The sequence below is a fragment of the Ciona robusta genome, chromosome 3, assembly GCF_009617815.1.
Source record: "Ciona robusta chromosome 3, ASM961781v2".
NCBI lineage: Eukaryota > Metazoa > Chordata > Ascidiacea > Phlebobranchia > Cionidae > Ciona > Ciona robusta.
The window spans coordinates 3,173,090-3,201,074 of NC_143237.1; the positions used below are offsets into that span (position 1 = coordinate 3,173,090).

Here is a 27,985-nt window from a genome sequence, read left to right on the forward strand (position 1 = left end):
CTGTTGTTTGCTGCAATTTTTTTTGCACATTTAAACAAATTTACATGCGTGGTAACTTACAAGCGGGTAAGAGGTGTATAATAAAGAAAAATCAGTGTTATAACGAAATAAAAAAAAAACAACAACAAATTAGTTTAAAATTTATTTGATTAAAAAATTGGAAAATTCATGATTGTTTTACAGTCTTTAAAAAATGAAACACCACTTCATGATTGTAGTTACATAATGGTAGTAGATAAGTAAATACATAAACACACAAGAGATAATGTATCTAGCTTCCATCCTTAGTTGATATACAAAGTGCTGAATGTTCTGTTCTATGTTTATCCATGCACGCAGTCGAGCAGTAGTTTGTGTTCCGACAGCAGAATACGTCAGCTTTTTCACCACATAAAGCGCACTGTTAAGGTACCCAATTAAATGTACACTGATTTTTAAACCAAACTAAAAAGACTGAAAAAATAAAATATGGCTGCAACTGATAATTCGTGTGAGAACGAGTTCACAGATATAGTCCGCAGATGGAGGCCTACAGGTCAAGAATCGGGACAGAAAAGGGACTTGGTTGGATCGCTTAGTCAGAACATGAATAAATGAGTTTATTCCGACTATCGCGAGAAAGTCACTTTCAAATGTGCAGGGGTGTTTGGGGTAATAAGCCAAATCCGGCCTAAGACTTTAGCCATACAGAATAAAAACATAAGGTTAGATCAGCGGTTCCCAAACTGGAGTCAGTTTTCAGACGGTATTTGATAGTATTTGCTTTCATTGGTGTGGTTTTTGCATTTTTCCTAAAGCATTCTTTGATTTTTATATGGTTGCGAAATATCATTAACAAAGGGTCCATCAGGCAAATTTTACCTTTGAATGATTTTGCCTTAGAATGAAGATATTATACCCTAGACTATTATAACACTGTTATAACAAATAAAATGCTAACTTATTCTGTAGGTATAGTCAATAGTCTGGGTAGCTTTTATATTGCTTAGTCTGAAACACCAACAACACATAAACTTCCTTAAATTTTTGCAAGATTTTTTCAACAGTAGCATGTTTTTTATACTATTTCTGCCCAAAAATGGAAACCACAATGCTACACTATTGATCTCAGTTTTAAATTATATGCTATATGTATATCTGTGCTGTACTGTTGTTCTGAATTGTTTCTGTATTCTGACATATTAAAACACTATTTTTTAAGAAAATTTCAAACAAAGCTTACTCAGTACTCACCCATTGCAGCTTTTTTGCTTCCATTATTTTTTTCTCATATTCTTCTTTGAGTTTTTTATATTGTTCATTATATTGAGCTTCGAGCTCATTCTTTAAGTTAAGTTCAGCATCTTGCTGAGCAAAAGACGCCTGCACAATAAATTGAAAAATTTAAACATCTTTTTTTTAAACTTAAAACAATCTATGGAAAAAATATCACTTATTTATCCTCACATGGCGGCACCTGCATAATAATTTGGAAAAAATAATTTTATTTACTGATTGTCACTTATTTATACTCGAATGACAACGCAATGACAGTCATTATATCACATGTTTTCTGTTTCACACATCCAGTGCTCACTTAAGAGTTGCAAATATTTGGGAGACTAATATTTTCTTCTCCTTTAGTTTGTGTATGGCTGAATTAATGATTACTGGGTTGAAGAAATAAATGTAGACTGGTAACACCGTGTCTTAAACCCAGTGTCATCCCGTTAAACACTAATCGATATATGCCTTTGACTATTTTGTAAAATATTTTTAAGACGAGTGAAAATAAACTTTACCTTAATGCTGACAGATCGCATAAGCTTTGCTTGTTGCAGATGGTTGCTCTCTACAAGATAGTCTTTAAATTTCTCCAATATAGCACCGTACCTGTTAAAACCAGTTGTTAATGTAGTTACAATTTTAAATTTTAAAACAATGACAGTTTTTATCATAGGTGTTGTGACCAAAACAAATTTTTTTTTATTAAATTTTAACAATAAAACATTTTTTTTAAACAAAATTTAACAATAACATGTAATTTTAGTCAAAAAATCTAAAAGTCAAATAAAATAATATTATGAGGAGTATATTTTTACCTAAATTTGCAGCTGCATGCTTTACCACATAACTCCTCATAATTGACTTGAATCTTGACATCTCTATATTTCAACTTAGGCGTCGGCTGTATATACTTTAATTAGCAATGGGGTGATTTACCAAATCCAACAAATCAAAGTTGCAAGTTTAAAAGGGTAAGAGATTTGCAGCTATGGGTTTTATTGTGAATAGTTAAAAAAAAAGAACGGAGAAAAGTTGTAATTGGATTGACGAGGAAACAGGAATATTTTTAAATGTTAAATCAAACGTTGAATCAACAAAGATTAAAATAAATAGGCAGATATATCTGGCATATGGTGTGGAGTAATATGAGACAGCACAGAATATCCAAATATCCTGATCGTGTTTAAAATAATTAACATCTATGGGAGTCATGGGGATTAGATTTTATAATTCTTTGATTGTTCTTGGTTTACTACAAAATGGGACGAAAAAATAGAATAAAAAAGTAACCCATCTTCCCCACCCTACTATATTATGTTTATGCTAAAAAACTAAATTAACAAAGTTATTACAACATAAACAAGGCTGTTATAACTGATATTTAATTCATGCAACAAAATAAAAGAATAATCGTCACATTAAACACCTGCATTGCAACATCTTGTGAAGAATCAACTTTTAATTTCTTAGACTGTGTTGACTGAAAAAAATTTTTTAAAGCTGTTTTGATCTGGTGCTACGAAAACGTAACCAACAAAAATCAAGTCCAACCACTAATGGTAATAGAGAAATATATTTCGCCTAAATGGCATCGTCAGTCTCTTATCTGAAAGTGGTTAGACTTAATTTTTGTCGGTTACGTTTTCCTAGCACAAAGTCATTACTGTGTTTTTAGTAAACTAGAACCGTTCAACTTTATGAACATCAGAGGGTCAGATTTGCTAAATTTATTACAAGTTGTTTTTAAAATTGTTATAAAAAGCTTGTTTTGAAAAATTGTTGTTTGTTTTAAAAAAATTGTTTTGTTTAAAATATATGAACATCAGAGGGTCAGATTCGCAGAATTTTCTTAAGTTGTTTTAAAACTGTTGTAAAAAGCTTAATAAAGATATCGATATTTGCTTGAACATTTTACCTCGTCACTTGAAGTGCTTAGCGATCGTTTTAATGTTTCATCCATCACTGACAGCTTGTTTATTACCGAATCTTCTAAAAGCAAAGGGGAATCTGAAACACACATTTAAGGATTGATATTACAGACAATAAAGTCAAATGTGGATGGTTGATAGATAGATTTATTCAAAATAACAAAACAACAATGATGTTTTGGGTAAAATGATGAATAGGATGAATCCTAACTTATTTATCCTCACAGGGAGACAACGGCAGTCCTTATATAGGTGTTTTGTTTCACACTCCTCATGCCCACCTATGACATACGTAACTTTGTGGGTAATGATTTTGACAGATCGTTTGTTTGTTCATTGTTTTGTAACATATAGATAAAAATTAAGACAGCTCAAATGTGACCACTGGGTTGGACCAATTGCCGTTAAGAGTCTTGCGCAAGAACGCACGCCCACAATGCTAGCAGCATCAAGATTTACACCCAAAACCTCCATCTTAGAGGCAGGGGCGATAAGCACTTTGCCACATTATTACAGTAGAAAATTGAGAAAAAAGCAATCAACTTGATTTAGTTATAAAGTAAACACCTGTCTTTATTTCGTCTCCAATGTCATTGATTTGCAACACCATAGCATCTTGTTTAGGTTGTGGTCGCCCCTCATTCTGTGTGACATTAAACGGTAAATTTAAATATTAGAGCACGTGTTACTTATTGCCACATCTTTTTTTATTCAAAATATTGACGTTTCAAAACAAACTGAACAAATACAGTAAAAATCAAAAATTTTGCCCGGTGCTTCTCAACCTTTTTTGAAGCAACTCAAATGTTGAAAATAAATCAATAGCAAAGATTTAGTGATCTAATTTCTTATTTCCAAAACCACACTATATACAATTTTTGTAAGCATGCAACAAACAATTTAAGTTTCAAAAACAACAAAAACAACAGAAATCAGGAATCAGTAGAAGGCTAACCAAATCAAATGACCAGATTTTGGGGGCTACCGATTTTTGAGGCCAAGATTACAAAGCAAACCATAATACAAACTAAAAGACTTAAATTTAAAAGACTTAAAAATTATTTTTTTATCCAAAACAATGGACTATTTCACCTCATCATCATTATAAACAGGAAAGTCATGAAAATCATGAGCATCATGAGCATCATGAGCATCATGAGCATCAAGAGCATGATCCTCATCATCATCTCTCCCATCTTCACCATTCACCTCAGATTTGTTTCCACAATTTTCTCCATTTTTATTCACTTTCATCTAAGTGAAAAAAATACATAAAAATTTCATTGTAAGATTTTTTTTAAATTACAGATCACAGGATCCCACTGAAGAACATTTTGCGTGGGTTGACAGGCATATAGCATTGTTTGTTTTATTAAAGAATTTTGTGGGTGAGTTCTTTAACAAAAAATGATTCTTGAACGAAAAACTAATCAGAGTTTAAACAGAAGAATGTCACTGTATCACATTTCATTATTAAATTAAAACGCTCCTGGCTCTACATTTTGAGATTCATTCATATTTGCAGTTTTTTTGTAAAATATTCATTTAGGTATTTTGATAAAGTCCAACACAGGCATGGCTGTTAAATGTCTATGTAAGCGGCGAAAAACCATAAAAGGTTAAGAAACAAAGACTTGAAACATAGTATTGAACATGTGATAGCCACATACCATGGAAGATAAGAATGGTTTGTTTTTCCCGATACCAAATGGTGAGTCAACCAAAATAATTTGGGCAGCTTTTTCTTTCCCAAGGTCCTGTATGTTTAAAAGCAACAAATCGCTAAGAAATTTTTAAAAAAGTACACGCAAACTTTATACAGTTCAGTTTTAGGCACACAGTTAATTACAAATTACTTGATACACATATAGTACTGTGGGGGGAAGATGGGACACCTTTTGCACATAGTATCCAAATGTCCTGATCGTGTTTTAAACAATTAACAACGGTCTATGGGAGTTGTGGGAACACAGTTTTATAATTATTTGAATATTCTTTGTTTACTTCAAATAGGATGAGAAAATAGAATAAAAAGGTGCCCCATTTCCCCCACCCTACTATATTTTTAAAGTTATACAACAAAAACATCGCTGGGAAATAAAAATATTTTTTGTTTTTATTGCAAATAAATAGTTTCTGCGTATTATCACTCACACATTCACATTGTCTTATATATTCCTGCATCTCATCATTTGCTTGCTTCCATTGTGGCTTCTTCTTCACTTTAAGTTGAGCAGGACTGACAGTGATGGCTCGTACAGCATCCGCACCAACCCAGGCTCTGTAATGGAAAAAAATACCATGGTAAAAATATTTCATTTTTTCCTATGTTTAATTGTAAATTACTATTATATTAGGTAAGTGTAAGCATACAAATGTCACAGAAAGTACATTTATTTTGCTTTAAATGTAATATACACTTACCAATACATGTTTCATATACTACACAGCTAACTTTGTGACATTTATAGACAATAATGTATTTGCCACATACTTTGAAGTATCCATTATTTATTGTGTGCATTTATAAAAATGCGAAAAAGTTTGGGTGTTTGTATTTTTGACAATTTTCAAAGTAAATTATACTGATAGTTTCCCTAAGACATTTTCATTAGTTATATCATGCTTAAAATGGCTGCCTTTTTTAACCTGAGTCACCAATTACCATGCTTCCACCTATATGTGCATATGTGTTCAGCAGGGCACTGACATATCTTCTAAGATGCCCTGTGACGTTCATTCTAAATAAATGTAACTTCTTTTATCCTCGTGTGGCCGGAAAACGACAGTTGTTAGTTGTTACTTGTTATAACCTGGGTGTTCATACACCTCGTGTCAGCTTTCGAGTAACCAAGTTTGTTACTTTCTGGGTGATTAATTATTTTGTGGATTTTTTTGATTTTTTTATGTATGGCTGATAATTTGGACAACCCATTAGTGACCACTGGGTTGGAGCAATTGCCGCAAAGTGTCTTGACGAGCCTTGAACCCATTACCTCTGGGTTAGAGCGTGATATGTTGAACTAACTGGGCTACGCCACATTCTGCAACTTAAGTAGAAATAATGGATCTAGCCTCCATTTTATACCTTGGATGTTGCTTCCCGAAGAATCGAACATCAATCCTGTTATCCTCCACACGAATTACTTTTGCCGGCCAAAACTCAAATCCTTTTTGTTTCGCCCAAACCACTTGGTGGGGTGGTTGCTACAAGCAAACAAACTCAAATTAGTAATTTTAAAAAAAATAATTAAATTCTTATGTGCTTTCATTAAGCTTTTTATTGTTGCAAATGTGATATTTTAACCAAACACCTTTTACCATTAAAGGTTTAAACAACTTTAAAGTGTATATTTCATAACATTCTGGTATATTAAACACCTAATTAGACAATGGTAAAATGTCTGAACAGTATTACAGTATTCAGTCAAAACATTTACTTAATAGCTTGTGTAGTAGTCACATCATCCCAAATGTCACACAAAGCGATTATCAAAACAAGATGATAGCAAACACAAATGCAAGTTATCAGCGGGCACAAATGTGAAAATGCAATATCTTCTTACAAACAAGAGTTTTTCATGTAATAACCTAGTAATTTGCAACTGCTAATATAATACAGACAGACAAAGACAATCGTATAGTTTTTAAAAATAAACTTAAAGTATCCATGGTCCACTTTCTAAATATTATTTTAAACCTAGAAAAACTTACACAAGGTTTGCAGAACCATTCTTTGACAGGTTTGGTGTTGGAAAGATGGAAACAGTTTTGACACAAACGAAGTTCCACCAGGTCATGTTGGCATTCCTGAATATATTAGTTTTATAATCAAGTATATGTAAATAGAAGAGTGGGGCAAAATGGGACATCTTTCCATTCTATTTTTTCTTCCCATTTGGTGGTAAACAAAGAACATTCAAAGAATTATCAAACCGTTTCTTTACGATTCGCATAATGTTGTTAGGAAAAATAGTCGCAAAATTTACAATCTTGATGCAGTCACCTTTGTGTATATGTGTGTATTAGGGTTAGACACTTATTGGTAAATGTTTCAACTTTTAACCCACTTACTAATAGTAATGGGTTGTAATTTTCAATCGTACAGAAAAAAACAATCACCCAAGTTATATTATATATATATACATATAAATGTGAACTTAAAAGTGGCTCGAAATGTATGGGATGGACACCCATCCTACAATAGAAATATAAGATGGACACCCATCCTACAATAGAACAACTAATGTTGTCCCTGAATGCAATAATCAATATAATGTTGTATATTACATTAATAATATTTTCCATTAGAAGTATTTTAAAAACTCATAAGTTTATTAAACTTAGTCATCTTACCTCTATAACTTGCTTGGCCAACTTTGTCAGTTTATTATTTTCCCCAAATACGACGGAATAATTGTGAGAAATTAATTCAACTTTTGCTTGAAATTCATCCACGGATGAAAAAACACAATTTTGGCAATCCTAAAATAAGTAGAGCATATAAGTCAAGCATATATATAAGTCGTTTTCTTTTATTATTTTACTTTAGTTTTAGCCGAAGTTTTTTTAACATTTCTTCCCAGAATTTACTTGTAAGTATGGGAGTTTTTGCAAGTTTTAAATCTGATGTGAATTTTATCAGACACTGTGAATGCTGTAGAAATTTACAGAATATGCGGTGAATAACTCATATTGAGTTCCATTTGTAAATAAATAATAATAAATTATATATATTTTGTAAGCTTGTCAAGTTAGCATAATGAGCAGCACTTTTGAGAAGTTTTAATTTAACAAAAAAAACTCAAGATCTGTATGAAGTGTTCACCTTTTGAAGCATTGTGAGATCATAGTGAGTGTGAATGAAGTAATCATAGAAAGGACAAATTTCCTTGGAAGGTTTCTGGTTAAGTTCCGGCATCTTGGAAGTAAATATATATATATGAATTAAACTTATTTAACATTATATGGCAGGGCAAAGACAGTCGGTATGACCAAACGACAAACACCCCTCTTGCCCCTTATGATTTACCATATATATATATTTATCAATGCCTAAAAGTGTTATATATATATATATATATATATTTGTACCCTTGTTAAAGACTATATCTTTAAATATTTTCAAGGCATGAGTATGGCTGACAATTTTAGGCAGCAAACAAAAGGACCACTGGGTTAGGAAATTGCCGTTTATAGTGTCTTGTCCAAGAAAACAGATTTCGACAATAGCAGCAGCTTCCAACCCATAACCTCTCGACAAGAGGCAGGCGCACTAACCATTTTGTCATGGTGCCATTGGCACCGAAGGTCAAAACCGCAATAGCAAAGCCAAGGCAAATTTAGTACACTTGGCTGTTAAGAATGATTTTTCCAACATGTTAGCACATTACACAATACCTAAGCGGTGAATTCATATATACATGTGATAAATGTTATAAACAGGATAAGGAAGTAATGATATTCAAACTTTTAGTCCCTAAAGTCACTAATAGATAGCTATGTCGGCAAAGACTTACAAAACAAATATACAAGTGACACAGTCCACTTACCAACTCTTTTTGTTGAGTTGCAACAAAATGCAGACACCGACCTAATTCAATTCTTTCACGTTTCGTTGTTTGTTTATCGCTGGTCTAACATTGAAAGGATTAATTGCAATAGTTATATTAACAAAAGACAACTTTTCTTAATGAATATTTTACTGCCAATGCTACCAAGCATTAGATAATCGTGGATTGAGTACGGAAAAATGATGAAATAAATTTAATGATTTAACAAGAGCTAATTTATTATATAATTGAATGAATGAATGTAACTTGCTTTATCCTCGTTTGACCGGAAAATGACATTTGTTAATTATAACACTTCTGTTTCAAACACCTCGTGCCAGCTTACGAGTTACCATGTATATATGTTACTTTGTGGGTGATTATGTGGGGAATTTTTTTATGTATGGCTGATAATTTGGACAACCCATCAATGTAATTTTAAATAAAATTAAAAAATTTCAAGCTTACATTACACCATGGGCATTTCCAAGTTGAATTTAAGTCTTTTGATTCCATGATAGTTAAGCAGTCAGGATGGTACACAAAGGAACAACTGCTGCATGGGATAACTGTTCCAGCTTCATGGCAACGAAAACAATACCAATCTCTCTTCTCTGATACCAGTTCAGGAAGAAGCTGAAATGTTTTCAACATTTTGTAACTTTTTGGGCCACAAGCCTGAACGCTTTTTCTTTCCAAAAATGAATAATAATTACCTTAACACCTTTGGTGAAAAGACAACATGCCTATAAAATTAAATATAAAGTACATTTAATTACAATATTCGTCGTGCGGGCTTTCTATAGCTTAAACGCAAGTGTTAAAAATAAAAGTTTTTCAATTCTTTGAGACACGTCTGTTTGGAAGATACACAGAAAAGTTTTAGTCATAAATTATAATATCATGATTATATCGGTGTTTCGTCTTTCGCACCCCTTAAACTTTTGGAAGTTTTAAGCCCCAGGTTTGATTAAATGAATGTAACTTACTTTATCCTGGCGTGGCAGGAAAAGGAAAATGACAGCTGTTATAACTAGGGTGATCATATACCCCGAGCCGGATTACGAGTTACCATGTATGTTACTTTGTGAGTGATTATTTTTGGGATTTTTTTTCGTTTTATTAAGTATGGCTGATAATTTGGACAAACCATTGGGTTGGAGCATTTGCCGTCAGGTGTCCTGCCCAAGAGCACATACGCCCACAATGGCAGCAGCGACGAACCTTAAACCCATTACATTTTGGTTACAGACAGGCGCGCGCGCTAACCACTTTGCCAAGGTGCCAGATTTGACACGGCATCGGAAAATTTCTGTACTATAGATAAGAGAGATAATAAATACCTGTTCTGGATCCGGGATCCAATAACCTTCTTGTTCAACCCCTAGTTTTGAACCTTTGCAACCAACTGTTATTGTTTCAATGACTAGTCTATCCAGGACAGCGTTATGAATATGATGAAGAATTTGTGTTGGAGTGTAACTGTTGTCTTTTTCCATTACTCTGAATTAAAAAAACACAATTGATTATATTGTTTAAATGAACAAGTTAAAAAACATTATGATTATAGCTTTATACTCGCATGGCTGGAAAACGAGAGTCGTGAATATTATGTTTCATACTTCTTATGCAAAATCAGGAGTTATCATTTGTATTTAAATAGTTAGTGCAATTTTGGTTCTTTTTTTTATTTGTGTTTGGCCGACAAATTGAGAAGTTAACCACAGTGATTATTGAAGCAATTGCAGTTACGCATCTTGCCAAAGAAAAGGTTCCGACAATGACAGTTGCCAGTCTGTAGAGCATGGTAGGTGCAAGATATGGTATGCAAACTTTTGTTGTGCACCCCATAATTTGTTCCATGCACGCATAAAATTAAACACTGAAAAATTAAGTAGGATTTCCTAATGTGGCCTGAAAATGTAAGTGATAGCACACGCTGGAAAAATACCCATCGTCCACGCACGAGATCTCAACAGGAACTGCCATATTCTGTCGACTAGCAGAATGGTAGCAGCATTGAGCTTTGAATCTTGTAACCCATGGTCATGAGGCAAGCAAATTAAACAGATGGGAAGAAATTGTGTACAAATTGTTCATTATTTTTTATGACAAACATATTTCAGGAATGAATCATACCTTACAACGCGTTGTATATTCGCTATCTGCCGTTGTTTTCTGATCATTTCAATGGCGGAATACAACTGAAGAACAACTTTCGGGTTCGTGCGCCGCCCGCAGTACGCGATTTCCGTATCCGTCATGATGTATTACTAGTTCCTATTAGCAAGCGTTTGTGTCTGTGTGGTTGTATGAACAAAAATGTGAGAATGAGTATTTATACAAAGCAGTCTACAATCTACAACACTTTTGCTTTGAAACTGCGTAAAACAAGAAACACACGCCGCTTAAAAACAATGAGATTCCCATGCTCGCATCATAGAATGCTCGCATTGCCAACCTTTTTTTGATTCTAGCACAGTTGTTCTGTGGCTTTAGATAACTGCATTGCGACGATTAAAAATAGAACACCAGCATGTATTTTTTTATTGCATACTGTAAACGTGTAATGATAATTAGAATCGAACAGTCATTCAGTCGCGACGTTTGAAGATATCACTTGAGAAAATTATGTTTGGTCAACACTGCTGACTGGTCAATTTATTATAGGTGCTTCCCCCACTACAAAATTACAAAATAACGGTTCAAATTTTTTGCGGTCCTACTAAAACACGCCCGGCGGGGCCCGGTGGGGCCCGGTGGAAAAAAATATACTGAAACACGCCCGGTGCGGGGCCCGGTTGGGCCCGGTGGGGCCCGGTGAGGACCCGGTGTTACGAGTCATACTAAAACACGCCCGGTGGGGGGCCCGGTGAGTATTTCTTGAAAAGGGAGCTTTCCCTATTCAAGATCCACCAAAATGTGATGCGTGTATTCAGATTTTTAGCCTAATGAGACCCCCGAGTTGAGTTTTTTGAAAATTAACTTTGATTATGGATGTACGAAGTTTGTTTCGTTGTACACTTACATAATAAACTGTATTTTTAGCAAAAGTTTATTCGTTAAATTTGGTTAATAGGGGGTGGGGTAAGATGAGACACCTTTTTATTCTATTTCTCGTCCCATTTGGTAGTAAGCAAAGAACATTCAAAGAATTATAAAACTATGTCCTCACGACTCCCATAGACTGTTGTTAATTGTTTAAAACACGATCAGGATATTTAAATGTTATAGTAGGACGGGGGGAGACGGGACACCTTTAGCACATAAGATCCAAATTTTCTGTTCGTGTTTTAAACAATTAACAACGTTCTATGGGAGTCGTAAGAATATAGTTTTATAATTCTTTGAATGTTCTTTGCTTACTACCAAATGGGACGAGAAACAGAATGAAACGGTGTCCCATCTTACCCCCACCCTACTATATGTGCTATAAGTGTCCTACCTTAGGCCACAGTACTATAGCCTACATACACTTATACTTGATCGAAGTTTTATTATTAAAAACTTTAAAAGACGAACAATGTAACTTTTAAAACGAAAAATGTAAATATTAGACATGATGTGTCTTTTAGTTAGCGTGTTAGGCTTTTACGTATTCGGACAAGCCCTCAGTAGCGCGATCCCACGTTTGTTTCCGTTTTAGCAGAGCGATAATTAAAGGACTTGCGAATTACGTGTCCATTTTCATCATCATGTTTTATTTCCTATGCACATTTTGTTTCGGCGATGACGTGCGAAGCAAGAATGTAACTTCTATCACCGAAAATTGCCATCTTTATGCCTTGAAGACAGACAATATCTTCCAATTTTTTCACAAGTTCTGTTTCACACACGCATTTTGGTGGCTTTTGCATAGGGAAAGCTCCCGTTTCAAGAAATACTCACCGGGCCCCCCACCGGGCGTGTTTTAGTATGACTCGTAACACCGGGTCCTCACCGGGTCCCACCGGGCCCCACCGGGCCCCACCGGGCCCCGCACCGGGCGTGTTTTAGTATATTTTTTTCCACCGGGCCCCACCGGGCCCCACCGGGCCCCACCGGGCGTGTTTTAGTAGGACCCATTTTTTGTAAGTAACCAGAATTTGTAATCACAATTACTTTTTAGTATAGAATCATAACTAGGAAATGAAGCTCTTTTCTTTTACCTCACTTACATTAGTTGCTTTTACGATATATGCAGCTAATGCGTTGTGGATGATTTACAGTATATGGCACCCTGAAGAATGCAAGTTACCTGAAAGAAGAAAATATTGCATAAAATCTCATATTTTGGAAAAGAAAACCAAATGGAAGGTAAAATACACATACTTAAATGTTCGGTATGCATGAAACGTTCACTTTTATTTATTTTATTATAGTTGAAAGTATTTACATCAACAAAGCAGCAAAGTCAAAATGAACTTTCTGCAGCAAAGAACCCATCAGTCTACAAATGGAAGAATTTTAACTTTTCTAAACCAAAAGATGTGTAAGTAAAAAATTGCAAACATTTTGTAAAAGCCTAATAATCACACACAAACTTTTATATACATAGTAACTGGTAATAATTATTGAATTGCCACACCAGGAATGGCATTCTCAGCTAAATCCGATTTTGCTTTTTTAGTGGCCCAAGTAAAATTTTAGTCGGTAGGTTCCGACCACTAATTTCTGTAATAAATGCACAGAAACTTAGTCGACCAACCATACGTGAAAAAAAAACGCCGAATAAAATTTAGTTGGCCGACTTTAAAAACGTGGTACTAACAACGAGTAGTTAGCGCGTCCGACTAGTTTAGTCGGTAGCCGAGAATACCAACCCAAAATTTCATCTATTTGCATTATGGTTTCGCTTTATGTCTAGAACGGAATAGAAAAAAGAATATGACAGGTGTTTTTTTTATTGATTGATTTTATTTACATTTCAGGTCAATCAATGTGACGTTGCCAACTGAAACAATTAATAATGGATCACTATACCTTCACTTTCTTCTTCACCCACATGGAGAGTCGGCTTTCAACAACATACATTCCCTACATCAGTGGACACCAGTCACCGGATATTTAGTGCCACAATCATATTTCAAACTTATTCACGATAACTCAACAGTATGTATAAACTTTTTTTTTGTAACATGTTAATAACCTTGAACATAACATCTGTTTATTCTGACAGACATACATCCAATTTTACCATTAATACGGTTCTTAATTTTTACTGAAAATTGTTGGTTTTCTTTTCTTTGTACACCCCAATTTGTTGTAGGTTGCAGGTAAAAAGCTGTTAAGGATGCATTATTTGAGGCCAATAGATTCATTTAAATGCAAATTAAAATGCTTGCTTTTTGTATTGTTAAAAAACAACAAAATATAAATAACTGCCCTAATTTAGCCATGCATTCAACCTTTGGCACCAAACCTGGGGTGGCAGGGTGGTCAGGCCAACTCTTAAATTGTAAAAATCAACACTGCATTAATCAGTGATTTCTATAACCAATAAATTAGATTTGTGGAATGTATGTCTAACCACCCTGCCTCCCCTGTGTTTAAAAAGTTTGGTGCCGATAAATTCACTTCACTGAAAAAATTAAGATATCAAATGATAATCCTGTCGTAATGAATTTTTATAAAACAGGTGACAAATTCAAGCGAAACACAAGCCGCAATCACTCATTGGAGACCTGATATAAACCTTCACGTTATGAACCAGGATATTGTGTTTGACCGCGAAAAAATACCGATGGAAATTTTGAAGCTATTAAGGTTAGAAAACTAATATTTCAAGTAGAGTAGAGTGGGGGAAGACGGGACACCTTTAGTACATAATATTCAAATATCCTGATCGTGTTTTAAACAATTTGTACCGTTCTTTGTAAGTCATGAGAATACGGTTTTATAATTCTTAGAATGTTCTTTGTTTACTACCGAATGGGACAAGAAAATAGAATGAAAGGAGATTTCATCTTTCCCACCCTACTATAATACAAAACTAATCCTAAAATATAACCATTTGATGTAATATAAAAATAATACGAAAATATTTCAGTGCATCCTATGATGGTTTTTATCTGCCTTTATTTTATGTGGATGACTTGGCACATAAGAAGAGTGATCTTAAGGTAGGATGTTTACAGTTTATAACATGGGTTATTTGCTGGGCAGATGTGGCATTCTCTGCTACCGACTACATATTCGCCGCCTAAATCGATTAACTAAAATATAAATCGACCAACTAAAATATAAATCGACCAACTAAAATATAAATCGACCAACTAAAATTTAGTCGGCCAATTTCGATTGACTAGTTTCTGTAATAAGTAATGCACACAAATTTATTCGGTAGACTGAATTTTAGTCGGGCCGACTGAAAAAACAGGGTAACCAATACTAACCCTTTTTGAAATTTTGTCATTTGTAACAGTTTTGTAGAGTTTTGCCAATCAATATAACTTCCTGCTTTTGTAACATATCTTTATAGTTCTTTAATTTTATTGCAGTCTATTCCTAAAAATGCGTCAGAAATGCAAGTTACGATACATTACTCACCCATCAGTGTTGGGAAGCTGAGATTGTGGATCATTCTAACGAGTGCAATAAAGCAGATGAAATCATTTGGTAACTGGGATGTTATTATGTTGTACTTTAACCTACACCCAGGATGCCAATTTAAGTCTTTCATGCGGCCAGTGCACACTTTGCGACACCACATTGTAAAACAAAAATTTTCGCTTTATTTTATGTGTGTATATATTATATACCCCCAGCAAGAGGGACCTGCATAATATAAATACCAACAATTTCAACAAATTTTTCTTCTTAGGTTTTTCGGACAAGGATATAGATGAAGTGAAAGGAATTTTCACTGACACCAACTTATTCTTCCTCGCTCTTACGTTTGTTGTCGCATTATTTCATGTTAGTACTCTTTGTGGTTACTTCTGTTGTTCTGTATACACTGCTTGCCGTTTCACTTGTTATAAAAGAAAGGGGGCAATCTGGTAAAGTTTTGTAACTAAAATATTCCGTTGCTGCTTCTATTATAAGCATATATGTCTTTGAGCAAGACACTTAACAACGGCTGATGTATTGTAAAAGTTGTCAGCCATACAGAAAAAACAATTTGAAATCTGACTAAAAACGCCACAATATTATCTAACAAAGGTTAAAAATAAATATATTAACCCGCAGATGCTGTTTGATTTCCTTGCTTTCAAAAACGACATCAATTATTGGAAGAAGCGAGACTCCATGGAAGGGTTATCATTTCATAGTGTTGTTTACAGGTGAAACTGGAGCAAATTATGTTTTTTTTATTAAATTATTGAATTGTTGTGCTTATTTAAACAAAAGAGAAAAAATATATTTATTTCAGATTTTATTTCTTTTTTGTTATATTTATTAAAGAAAAAGTTGTGTTTTAAGATAAATTCTTGTTTTGTTTTATATAGTTTTACTAGATAAAAGTTGAGTGGTCATTTAAGATCACAAAACAAACAATTTCAAGAAGATCTCTTCCACTTGTATAATATATTTGACAAAAACTAAAAACAATTTAAATTATTTAGGGATTTTTATTTTTCAGGGAATTTTTTCACTTTGATAGAAAACATTATTTATGTATATTTTCCTTTTTTTACATTTAAAAAAACACAATATTTATGTACTTTTTTCCAGATGTGTCAGTACAATCATCATCTTCCTCTTCCTAATGGATCAAGGAACAAGCCTGTTGATCCTTGTTCCTGCAGGAATCGGATCTTTAATTGAAATATGGAAAGTTACGAAAGCACTCAAAATCAATGTTACCAGGGTTGGGTGGAAAATTCGCGTAAATTTCCGTTCCAGCTCAGATAGTGAGAAAAACACCGAAAATTTTGACCACCAGGTTATTATTCACATTTCTTTTCTTTACATTTAAAATCAACAGAAATATTTTCAGGCATTAAAGTATCTTTCCTATGTTATGTACCCTCTGTGCCTTGGAGCTGCATGTTATTCACTGTTCTATGTCCCACATAAAAGGTAAGACGAAGGATGATTAATGGTTATTAAGTAGGGTGGGGAAGATTGGACACCTTTCCATTCTATTTTCTCGTCCTATGTGGTAGTAAACAAAGCACATTCAAAGATTTATAAAACTGTATCCTCACTCCCATAGAAAGATGTTAATTTTTTAAAACACTATCAGGATTTTTGGATATTATGCGCTAAAGTTGTTTGTATTAAAATTGAAAAATATGTTACATGGTTAAATTACCGACGACTGAAGTCAATTCATGGTCTTGTCTATGACTGTAGTCAGGTACATGTAATGAAAACACATATATAGCCCCAGAGTTTTTCCTGCCCAAAATGTTGGATGTTATATGCTAAAGGTAGTCCGTCTTTCCCAATCCTACTATATATAAAATACCTTTATCGATAACCTTACCTATATTTTCAGTTGGTACTCCTGGGTAATTCAAAGTCTTGTAAATGGTAAGTTTGATAAATAATATCAATTCAAGCATTAATGATGTTTTATGCAGCTGTCTATGCTTTTGGTTTTCTTTTCATGTTGCCACAATTGTTCATCAACTATAAACTAAAATCAGTGGCCCACTTACCATGGAGAGCCTTCATGTACAAGGTTGGTAATGCAAATGAAATATAATTAGAAATTTCACACTCTTATCAGATTTAGTGGTTTTGTCTTAAAGAACTCGTTTTTAAGCAAGAAGTTATTAGAGAAATTATGACCCAATTTCTAAAACTACGTTTCACACAATGTTTTGTATATAGAATAAAAACTGTAATATTATCTTTTACAAAAACATAAATAAAAGATCCAGCCAATTTGGATAACATACCAAACACTGATACTCTTAGCTATTTTAACACAAAAAATTAACAGAACTCATTTCTAAGAAAAAACTACTTTTCTCACAATGTTTTGTGTATATAAAAAAATGATTTTTACTTTTACAGTAACATTTATTGGACTCTGCGAACTATTAGTAGACGACCTAGCCAATTAAAATACCCAAATGTGCGATGACTTATCATACACTGCCTTTACATACAGGCCTTACATTACACACATTTTACATACAGGCCTTCAACACCTTCATTGACGATGTGTTTGCTTTCATTATTCGAATGCCAACCAGTCATCGGTTGGCTTGCTTCAGAGATGACATCGTGTTTTTCTGTTACCTTTACCAACTTTGGTAAGTCAAACCTAAGAAAAAAACTATTACACAGTATCTCTATGCTGTATTTTTACTAATTAGCAAGAACTTATACACAAGCATTAAGCATGTGCTGCGTGAATTTGGTATATTTTAGTGTTTAACAAATGTGGTGGGATATGATCCTAAAGATGCAAATACATATGTAGTCTAATTTATAAACAAGCTTCAGGATGTGCTATGTGAAGTGGCGCAGCCAGGTAGCGGTTTTGTCTATAAAAAAATATTAAAATGTTTTGTGAAAATCAACCCCCTTATTTTGTTATTTGAGTTTTTATTAAATGCTGTGTTGAATGATTGCAACTTACTTTATCCTTGCGTGGCCGGAAAACGACTGTCGTTATAACATGGGTGCTCTGTTTTATACATCTCGTGCCAGCTTAGGAGTTACCACTATGTATGGCTGATAATTTGGACAACCCATTAATGACCACTGGGTTGAAGCAATTGTCGTTAAGTATCTTACCCAGGGACATATACACCCACAATGGTAGCTGTGACGAGCCTTGAACCTATTACTTTTGAGTTACAGGCAGGTGCGTTAACCACTTCGCCATGCCGCCGGATGGACGTTTCTAAAGATCCAAATACATGCAATCTAACCTTATGAAAAATTTCCCAGGTTGTACCCAGTGGATAAAAAGAGAGCAAATGAATATGGGGTGAGTTATGAAGCCAGCCATGAAAAGGAAGAATGAAGCAACAACTGTGAACATACTGTAATATTTGGAAGATTGAAGCTGTCTATTCAGATTTAAGAACGAAAAAAAATAAATTTTAGTCACAGAATAAAGTGTTGTATAAAGATTTTAATTAACAATATCCAGGACAGCAACAAAATGGTCAGAGTACTTGGCTTGTAATCATAGTATACAGGCTACAATACATAATGCTACAACTATTAGGTAGATATGTAAATAGGTACAAAATTTGCGATTGCTTCAACCTGTGGTCATGCATGGGTTGTCCAAATTGTTAGCATATAAAAACAAGAAATTACCCACCAAGTTACTTAATCAATAATTTATAAATAGGCACAAGGTGATGAAATAGTAAAACCTGCATTATAACATGCCTAAAGCCCTTTCTGCTCTATTACTTGTTAGCTTACCTCCACAAAACAGTTTACATAATACAAAAAATCTATCTTAACAGTATATTTTTTAGCTTTAAATGCAAAAGAGCATACAGTAATGCCTTATTTAATAGAAAATGATACCTTTGGTGTAACATTTAATATTTTAATGCCTCCTAACCTTCAACATACCTACAAAAAACAGACCTATATATATATTACCCTAATGAATTCTTTTTTCTCTTTGTACATTAAAATTTATATGTAGATTGGTTGCTTTCAACACCAAATCTTATGGTGTCCTCTTCAGGAAAAACATTCATTTTTAGAAAAAAGGTTTTTGTCACATAGGGTATGTTGCAATTTTTTTTACAAAATTTGTTTCTGGCAACTATTGCAAGACAGTGGTGGTAGTAAAAACAAAAACTGCTGTAAAGTGACTGCATTGTTCAGAAACCAGTCCCCGAAATCATGATTTCTGAAACTTTATTGTACCCACCAGAATTCGGTAAAGGACCCACAATCGACTGCATTTACATGAATACACAAAACAAATGTTATGGCACACATGGCTTACCACACCAAGACACACAAGCATTGGGTTTGTTTAAAATTTCAAGGAAAGAAAAAATTCAGGACTTTTTATATGAACGATATCTTTCTTACGAATTTTTTTTAAGACAGGTTGCTGCTGTAATAAGGGTTGGTTATGCTTCAATGGACCCTTAACACTTATAAAAGCATAGAAAAGGCAACAATAAATTTAAAGTTTATTTTGAAAAGCCCTGGTTTTATCAGGACTGGAATATATTAAAGTTCTGGACAAGAAACTGATCTTGTGAAGTTACAACTCATCTTTGCTGCCAGCTTCTTGCTCAACTTCTTCTGGGAGACTATCATCCATATCTTCATCCAAATCCTCCTGAAATATCAGAAATAAATTAAATAATTGCCCCGGTTATAATTAAGTTAGTACTGCTTGCCCAAGGATTTCCTAAACGCACTGAAAAATAAAAGGCCGTGAAGAAATGTTAAAATGAATATGCTAGGTGTCGTTTATTTGTTTTTTGCCCTTGCCGATAATCGGTAAATCCCCAAAAATGCGGCCGATATATCGGCTAATCGATAATCGGTCGTGCTCTAGTATTTTGTTTTATTGCAGATGTTGCGAAATGTTTCAAGTTGTTGCGACGACCGTTTCAGAACGCATTGCTTAGTATTTTGGTTTTAAGCACTTAAAACACCTTTATAATTTCATATTTTTCTTTACGTATAATAATTCTCAGTGCGTAAGGTGAAATATGTGATGTATGAACTGGGTTGATATTTTGTAACTCCGCTTCAATGAAGGGAACTGTATAATAACATTCTGCTAGGAGTAGCAACCATGCTTATTTGCTTCCAATTAAATGTAAATATGTTTTTAACTGTAAGCATGTTTTTAACAACTTTTGTTTTTCGCTATATCCTGTCTTTTTGATTAAAATATTTTTAAACGCTCGGCTACTGTAATCAAAGAGACAAATAAAGTTATTATTATCGTATACAACATTTTACTTCCAAGAATTCTGCAACAAAATAAATTTGTGCAACAAAATAAATCCGTGCAACAATTTTCGGACCTTCCTATAGAATTCTGCAACAAAATAAATTTGTGCAACAAAATAAATCCGTGCAACAATTTTCGGACCTTCCTATTAATTTATTCGCGCATCACGTGTAATTTTCGCAGCATGAGATCTACAATCTCGTTAAAACCCAAACACTACAGTCTTATCATTCAAATTCAATTTGTTTAAAGTTCTTTTTTCTCTTTTCCCTTTTTAGGTTCAGGTTGAGGAACCCTTTTCTCGCCCTCTTTAGGCTCGGCAGTTTTCTGCTTTTCCTGTTTTTCCTTTTCTGCTTGTTTTTCCAACATCTCTTTCGGGTCTCCCTTAGGAACAACATCTTCCAGCTCCTTGTGCATGTCATCCTTTAAACATGGGGTCAGTAACTCTACAACCTCCATAAACAACTGTTCTAACCATCCCCCACCAACCTACGACTTACTTTAATCTGGTTTGGATTGAAATCTGCCGGTGGTTCAGTCTAAGCAAGAGCAAAAAACAACCAGGTTAACTATTTGAAAAATTCTAAAACAAGCAACTAAAACTTATTTGGCGTTTACCTCTTTTGGTGGCAGTGGCTTGGTAGCAACATTTCCCTGACAAAACAGAATAATTGAGATAAACTCCAACCTTGTACTCTAACATTACATGCACTGACCTCCATTTTATCCTTGCTATGTTTTCTAGCATTCCATGTCTAACTACCAATATACAGTATATACCCTCCACCTTCAAACTGCGAAATTTACTTGTACGCATGCAATTTCTAACAACTTATACCAACACTGTAAAACACACATGCTTAATACCAACCAAAAAATACCGAAAACCAGAATATATGCATATTACTATAAGACAGCTAATTCAATCCGCTGTATTGCAGTAATTCACTAGTTTTAGTTAACACTTTAAAACAAAAAACCTTAATCTTTTTCCCCTGTTTAAAATTGGAATCAAACCAAAAATAATTAATTTAAAAGTTTGAATAAATTATATATATATATAGCCTATGTTAAATATATTATATATTACAAAAATAACAAAAAGAAAAATGCACTATATATATATATATATTAAAAAAAAATTTAAAAGTTGAATAAACTGTATATTACAAAAAATAACATTTTTAAACAAAGTAAACAAATGCACTTAAAAAAAGCCCAAAATATAAATTATACAAAATTTAAAAAATATTTCTAAAAACAAACTACTAAAATACAAAAAGAAACCACCACCAGACTACACACCTCATCAACCTCTTCAAGGTCTTCGTCACCACCACCACTTACTTTCTCTCCGTTGGAATCAATGAAAGCAGCCATTGCTTCCACAGTACGATCACCATCATAGTCCAGAACTTTTTGCTGAAAAAAAAGGATGGTAAAATTGGCCTATTGAATAATGGGGTAACTTGTCACTAGATCTAAGGCCCCCTTGGTGAAACTAACGCTGGCCTAGATCCAAAGCCTCTTGGCGTGCCTTTCTATAACTCGTTAACCATTTCTAAAATCATATTAGTGGATCCCCAGCATCCCTGATTTAGTGATTAGACAAAATTATCAATTTTAATTTAGGTTTTGTTTGTTTGTTTGTTCTTGCATGCTGAATTGGTATTATAAAAATATTACTAGAAAAGAAAACAGCCGCTTTTAGATCCCCTGAAAAAAATCATTTTAAAATAAAGTTTTACTACAAAAACCAACTAAAAGGTTTAAGCAAATGAATATATAGTATTTTCTTCCTAAAAAGAGCAAATTTGTGTACTAATAGTGCAGCTAGTGTCTAAGATCAGTTGCATTAAAACAAGTTTCTGCTTACTTCTTCTCCTTCGGCAACTTCGGGGAAGAACTTGAGGGTTGGGAAACCACTGATTTCGAACTGGGAAAGTTCGTTTGCTGTCGAGTCCATCTTGGCGATTACAACGTCAGCATTGTCGCTGTATTTCTCACCAAGTTTGTCCCAGGTTGGGGCAAGCGACTTGCAGTGACCACACCATGGGGCGTCTAAAGTTTTAATGCAACTGATTTACTTTAAAGCAAGTGGCTAAGATTGTGGAATGTACGCTAAATAGTGAAGTCTTTTGAACAATAGCATGCGTGTTCAATAGACAAAATAATGATGGCTAAAATGTTGTTAATAGTATTATTTCTCAACATGTCTACCCTCAACTGTCACTAGCACTTTCATTTAAAGTTTTATATGACAGGCATATAGAACTTGGCTAAAACTGATCTAAGGATTTACCCTGCCAGCCGTGCTGTGAAAAAGCAGCAGTTTTGGGAAAGTGAGGATTGGAAAATATGGAATATCGTTTGCTGTGGCGTCCATCTTGGCAATGACAACAGAGGGATTAAACTTGTACTTTTCACCGAGGGCTCGCATGGCTGGAGCAATGTCTTGACTGTACTTGCACCATGGTGCATCTACATAATACAGTACACCACATAAACATGCCTGGTGCAAAAAAACAATATCCGAGGTCTTTGTCTAAATACTAAATACTTACAAAAGCAAGCTGCCTTAGTTAGGTGCACACATTAGCCACAGTATATAAGCACCCAACAGGTTTAAGAATACAACTTAAAAAAATTATAAAAAAATTACAAAAGTTTAAGAATAAAAAAAGGAGTGGTAACTCACAGAATTCAACGAAAACCTTCTTCTTCTTGTCATAAGCAACTTGTTCAAAGTTCTTTCCAACAAGAACAGTGACTGGGTTCTTATCCCAATCATCAGGGATCTCAGCACTCATTAAGTGACGCTGCAGAAAATGAGCAAAGATTACAACAATTCAATTTTGTCAACAAGTTTAATACAAGGTTTTTACTTTAGAAAAAGGAAAACTTAAGTAAAATCAAGGGACAGAAAAATCTCTTAGCACGTTTCACAGTGACGCTGCAAAAAAAAAGTTTTGATTCTGAAAAAAAGGTGAAAAAAAGGGAAATTTAAAGGTAAAACAAGGGACAGCAAAACTCAATCAGCTAAGAAAACAAAAACTGAGAAACAGGGTAGAAATTTTAGGGAAAAATTTGTAAAACTTTTAAAGAAAAATTTGGAGAAAGTTTAAGAGAAAATCTGTAGACTTTTAAAATAAAAAATTGTACCTGAACTTCTCCTGTGACAACTTTGTTGGTGAATGCAGCGATTGCTTCGGTGGTGAGCTCTTTGGTGTCGGGCTTGAACTTGGCCATGTTCTCGGACATCTTGATGATTCTATAATCAGGGATGTCTGCGTCAGTCAAACCGAAGAATTCCATGACTCTCTTGTTTTCCTCGCTGTCAGTGTCGATGTAGATGAACAAAACCTTCACATAAAAATATTAGTTAAAAAAATGAATTCTACTGTTATTGTTGACAATTATTGTTTTAACCACCTTTTTTTAACCTTTTTTTTTAAAAACTTTTTCGGCATCAGTTCTTAGAATATTGGAATTAGAGAAATAATATTCAGAAATAAAATAAGATCTCCGATTTAAAAAAAAAAGTTTGAATACAAAAGATCCATTGATATATGTAATATTTGACTTATAATTTGCGAAATTTGTTTGTAATTTTTTTATAAGTCAAAATCAAATAAACTAAATTTTTGGGATAAAATTTATTCTCACTTTTCCTTTGAATTGTTTGGCAGCTTCAGTGAAAGCAGCAAGATGATCCTGAGATTCCTGGCTCAATTTTGGGATGAAGAGAAGATTGTGAATCTGGATGTCTCCTCCAAAGATCTTTGGAGCACTCTAAAGATTCCGGGAATTTGTTATTTTCCACTCGTAGTAGGAAGTGTGCATATACAAACAAAGTACTCAAAACTCAATTAAAATTTAATTTATAAATTTCATTTTTTAATTTTTTTTTCAAAGATTTACATAAGCTTAAAAAATTAAACAATTTAGGATATTAGCCAAAGCAGAAAAAAGAACTTTCTTTAAAATATTAATAAACACTACCAAACCAACTAATCTAAAATCTAGTCATGCTTATAAAGTTAAACAGGTCGACTTAGCTAAAGAATTCCATTAAAATTCAAAGCAAAATATTTGTATACCTCTGAAGTGAACTCAGTCACCAATCTAAGTTGGTTTTCTTTGACAAACTTGTTAAGTAAATCTCCGTCAGTGACAGCTCCATCATAATCCGCACGACCCTCGTCAAACTAACACCAAAGGTAATGCAAACTTAATAACTAAGTATTACTTAAAATGCTTGCCCATTACCTTAAATATTAACATGCACAAACAAAACTCTAGTACCAGTACCATGATAAAATAACACATTTTGGGGATAGTAGAACTCTATATGCTACTAGCCTGGTGGAAAGTTACCACTCACAGAATGTGTTATTGTATAAGGTATAGTAGGGTGGGGAAAGACAGGACACCTTTAGCACATAATATCTAATTATCCTGATCGTGTTTTAAACAATTAACAACGGTCTATGGGAGTCGTGAGGATACGGTTTTACAATTCTTTGAATGTTCTTTGTTTACTACCAAATGGATCGAGAAAATAGCATGAAAAGGTGTCCCATTTTCCCCCATCCTACCATATAAACCATATCCCAAACTATCAAAAACACCACTATTTTTATCCCATGCTGCCAACTATAGTTGTGCATGGATACCTCTTCACTCATTTCTTGAACAAGTGGAGCAATTTCATTATAAACCCAAGTTATAGCAAATTTGTCTTTGCTGGTAGTGGCAGTCTTTAGTATTTTGCCTTCTTCCTTTTATTTTAAACAGGAAGGTAAGTTAAACTTTAAGCTTTTCAGTTAAAAATCTAAAACGTCCATCTCCATGTAACAGTGATAACGGTAAAATTCAAAAATTGTAACCGCTTTAAACATAATAATGGTACAACTTTTTACTTCATCCTTGTGTGATACACGGATTACCAAGTAAGTCCAATTTATTTTTGGAAAAAAATATTACACACTATCACAAGTTCACAACAATGTATAGAAATACAGAATTATTCTATGAAAATACACACAACACAGATCTGAATTTTTACGCATACCTGCTTGAATACAGTGACTGTGTTTTCTGCGATATCAGATTCCGCTGCAGCTTCTGCTGTGTGAATGGATCCAAACATGACATCATCAATCTCATCGGCGACTTTCTTGAAGCTCAGGTGTCCATCACTTTCACTATCCTGTATTCAAACAACGCTATAATGTTGAAACAGACACAATCTAAAGGTATTGGGCAAGAAACTAATTTATTCTGTATATTTTTTTTTCCATAATAATGATTTTTACTTTGAAAATTAAGTATTATTTCATAAGGGTATTGGACAAGAATCTAATACTAATACAGTATATATTTTGTCTTTAGTGATTTCCCTTTTTGCAAATTAAATATTATTTGTATACGGTTTAATTACTAGTTTCGAAAAACTAACTAAACACAGATATTGGAGTTCTGAAGATCTATGGCAGAACAACAACATATTTAAGTCTTAATCAGGAGGAATTTTAAACTAAATAGTAACAATTCGAAGCTGCTGGGGCAAAACGGGACATAATTGGCCTATATTCCCTAAAATGACAACACAGCCAATGTCTCACTTGTATAAAATAAAATAGTCATTTTAACTTACTGGGAAATATCCAATAACAACAACTTCATTATCTTTCTTGAAGTTAGCAACGGCTTCAGCATTTTCAAGGGGTACGGTTGGTGGTCCAGTCTTCTTTTTCAACCAACTTACGATATCTGCTGCTTGTCTTCCACCTGAGCACCCACAGTTGAATTAAACACAAGAAATAAGGTTTTTACACCAATCTAATTCCGTTAATACCACTATCGTATGTATCTACTAGCTTAAAACATTCTACAGTTACTAAGTACCACCACCAAAAGTATCAACGAGACCTAAAAAACTCCAGACAGCTTTTACATGCATATTAAAACCCATTGAACCTTCCTAATCCTAACTATCCAAACATGCGTTTCTCTATGCACGCTTGCTTGCCAGTGTAATGTATGGTTCGGTTTCCATTGTCCTTGCAAAATATGATGCCGGGGTAGCCGGAAATATGCATGCGCTCTGTCATGGCTGCATGAACAGAACCATCTATCTTAGCGAGTCTTATATCTGGCCGCTCAGTTTTGAGCTGATCTGCGACCTTAACCCACTCTTTTTCCAATTCAACACAATGAACGCACCATGGGGCATCTGATAAAGTTTCAGAAAATTAGAATCAGCATAGTTATTTTTTTACCTCCATATTCCAGCGGTGAGCCGTTTTTGAAGAATTTAAGGGTAGGGTAACCCTGAACCTTGAATTTTGTTCCTAGCTCAGTTTCTACTGTGGCATCAACCATGCCAAGTTTAACTTCAGATCCCTCTTCTTTCAACTGGGCTGCTGCTTTAGCATACTCGGGGGCAAGTGCTTTGCAGTGGCCACACCATGGAGCATCTTTACCATAAATAACGTGGTCATCACAAAACAATGTAAGATTAAGGCTGTATGCCTCAGAAAAAATCAACCAAATAAAATTTACTCGCGTTTCAGAAAAAATATTTACATATTCTAAAAAATTTGTTAAAACTTTTAATATATTATTAAAGAATCCTCTGGTATGTTACAGATGATGCTGGTGGAAAGTGGTATGGGTTTTTCGTTATGGGATAACAGATAACGTGGGGAAGAATTCTTTACCAGCACCAAAGAAACTATATTTACATTCCAGTCAAACTTTTTACAAAACAGAATAGGATGAGCATTGAGAAGTTTTAAACAAGTCTGATAATCTTAAGTTATACGTCCATTATCCGTAAACTAAACTTTGACAAGAACTATTTTATTCGTTAAACATAGTATTTGACAAATTTTTCCAACGTTTTGCATTAAATTACCCAATAGTATTCCAACTTTATAAACATATATACTCACAGAATTCAACAAGGACATGTTTGGTTTCTGTGACAACGGAGTCGAAGTTATCGTTGGTCAAAATTAAAACACCGTTTTCTTCTTTTACTTCTGGTGTCGCATCTGGTACTTCTGAAGAAACAAGACCAAAAACGAAAGAAACGAACAACAACTTTAACAAATTATTCATCTTCGAACTGACTGTGGGTCCAACCTACTGGTATGGGTATGTAACGTAAACGACTGAAGACTGAATTAAAAATCCGACGAGCCTTCAGGTTCCTTGAACGAAAGAGGGAGACAAGTCGTTATTATCATTCAAGCGTGTAGCATCCCCACGACGTGGCGCTAAACTTGCTGAGTCACACACTGCCGTTGTTTCGTCACAATCCGTGTTACTTTCTGATTGGATCGCTGCCGACGCTACGGTTGAATAACGCTGAGTCAGTATACGATGCTTGTGTA

At 34.1% G+C, this 27,985-nt stretch overlaps 3 protein-coding genes across 7 annotated transcripts; 1 reads left to right on the forward strand and 2 right to left on the reverse strand.

The window, feature by feature from the left end:
- Positions 1–129: 129 nt before the first annotated feature.
- On the reverse strand, positions 130–11,137 carry LOC149737852 (zinc finger MYND domain-containing protein 11-like). Its single transcript, XM_089875040.1, has 18 exons — positions 10,886–11,137; positions 10,090–10,249; positions 9,215–9,382; positions 8,747–8,830; positions 8,023–8,115; positions 7,551–7,679; positions 6,909–7,004; positions 6,283–6,401; positions 5,349–5,475; positions 4,865–4,951; positions 4,287–4,448; positions 3,762–3,837; positions 3,182–3,273; positions 2,693–2,746; positions 2,082–2,167; positions 1,782–1,872; positions 1,234–1,362; positions 130–400 (listed from the first exon to the last, which is right to left on the reverse strand). Exons 1-18 carry the CDS (start codon positions 11,008–11,010, stop codon positions 272–274), a joined length of 2,007 nt encoding a protein of 668 aa, XP_089731166.1. The 5' UTR covers positions 11,011–11,137; the 3' UTR covers positions 130–271.
- A 1,662-nt stretch (positions 11,138–12,799) lies between these two features.
- LOC149737853 (lipid scramblase CLPTM1L-like) lies at positions 12,800–18,751 on the forward strand. Its single transcript, XM_089874769.1, has 14 exons — positions 12,800–13,042; positions 13,108–13,217; positions 13,657–13,837; positions 14,364–14,491; positions 14,775–14,847; positions 15,226–15,343; positions 15,549–15,643; positions 15,917–16,011; positions 16,403–16,613; positions 16,668–16,750; positions 17,172–17,206; positions 17,257–17,357; positions 17,822–17,937; positions 18,581–18,751. The coding sequence occupies exons 1-14, from the start codon at positions 12,875–12,877 to the stop codon at positions 18,654–18,656; spliced, it is 1,590 nt and encodes a 529-aa protein (XP_089730895.1). The 5' UTR covers positions 12,800–12,874; the 3' UTR covers positions 18,657–18,751.
- A 751-nt stretch (positions 18,752–19,502) lies between these two features.
- On the reverse strand, positions 19,503–27,849 carry LOC149737854 (protein disulfide-isomerase 2-like). Of its 5 annotated transcripts, none has more exons than XM_089874764.1 (13): positions 27,542–27,849; positions 26,617–26,820; positions 26,242–26,375; positions 25,657–25,794; positions 24,683–24,790; positions 24,249–24,374; positions 23,745–23,945; positions 23,281–23,401; positions 22,459–22,643; positions 21,930–22,004; positions 21,201–21,236; positions 21,083–21,121; positions 20,715–21,005 (listed from the first exon to the last, which is right to left on the reverse strand). In XM_089874764.1, exons 1-13 carry the CDS (start codon positions 27,708–27,710, stop codon positions 20,829–20,831), a joined length of 1,713 nt encoding a protein of 570 aa, XP_089730890.1. In that variant the 5' UTR covers positions 27,711–27,849; the 3' UTR covers positions 20,715–20,828. The 5 variants fall into 5 exon arrangements, with proteins under 5 accessions (XP_089730894.1, XP_089730892.1, XP_089730893.1 ...); XM_089874765.1 differs by lacking the exon at positions 26,617–26,820 and adding an exon at positions 26,867–27,064 and having other exon boundaries at positions 27,542–27,840; XM_089874768.1 differs by lacking the exons at positions 20,715–21,005; positions 21,083–21,121; positions 21,201–21,236 and adding an exon at positions 19,503–19,955 and having other exon boundaries at positions 27,542–27,846.
- Positions 27,850–27,985: the final 136 nt, after the last annotated feature.

Excerpts from the sequence above, each read along its gene's own strand:
- LOC149737854 (XM_089874764.1), bottom strand. The coding sequence starts at position 27,710 with ATGAATAATTTGTTAAAGTTGTTGTTCGTTTCTTTCGTTTTTGGTCTT. Across the intron at positions 22,644-23,280 it reads GAAGGTTTTCGTTGAATTCT|ACGCCCCATGGTGTGGTCAC; the intron begins GTGAGTTACCAC and ends TTAAAACTTTAG. Across the intron at positions 21,122-21,200 it reads AGCCACTGCCACCAAAAGAG|ACTGAACCACCGGCAGATTT; the intron begins GTAAACGCCAAA and ends GCTCTTGCTTAG.
- LOC149737852 (XM_089875040.1), bottom strand. The coding sequence starts at position 11,010 with ATGACGGATACGGAAATCGCGTACTGCGGGCGGCGCACGAACCCGAAA. Across the intron at positions 3,274-3,761 it reads TGGAGACGAAATAAAGACAG|ATTCCCCTTTGCTTTTAGAA; the intron begins GTGTTTACTTTA and ends TGTGTGTTTCAG. Across the intron at positions 2,168-2,692 it reads CACAAGATGTTGCAATGCAG|CCGACGCCTAAGTTGAAATA; the intron begins GTGTTTAATGTG and ends AAGTATATACAG.
- LOC149737853 (XM_089874769.1), top strand. The coding sequence starts at position 12,875 with ATGAAGCTCTTTTCTTTTACCTCACTTACATTAGTTGCTTTTACGATA. Across the intron at positions 15,344-15,548 it reads AAAGCAGATGAAATCATTTG|GTTTTTCGGACAAGGATATA; the intron begins GTAACTGGGATG and ends TTTTCTTCTTAG. Across the intron at positions 15,644-15,916 it reads TTGTTGTCGCATTATTTCAT|ATGCTGTTTGATTTCCTTGC; the intron begins GTTAGTACTCTT and ends ATTAACCCGCAG.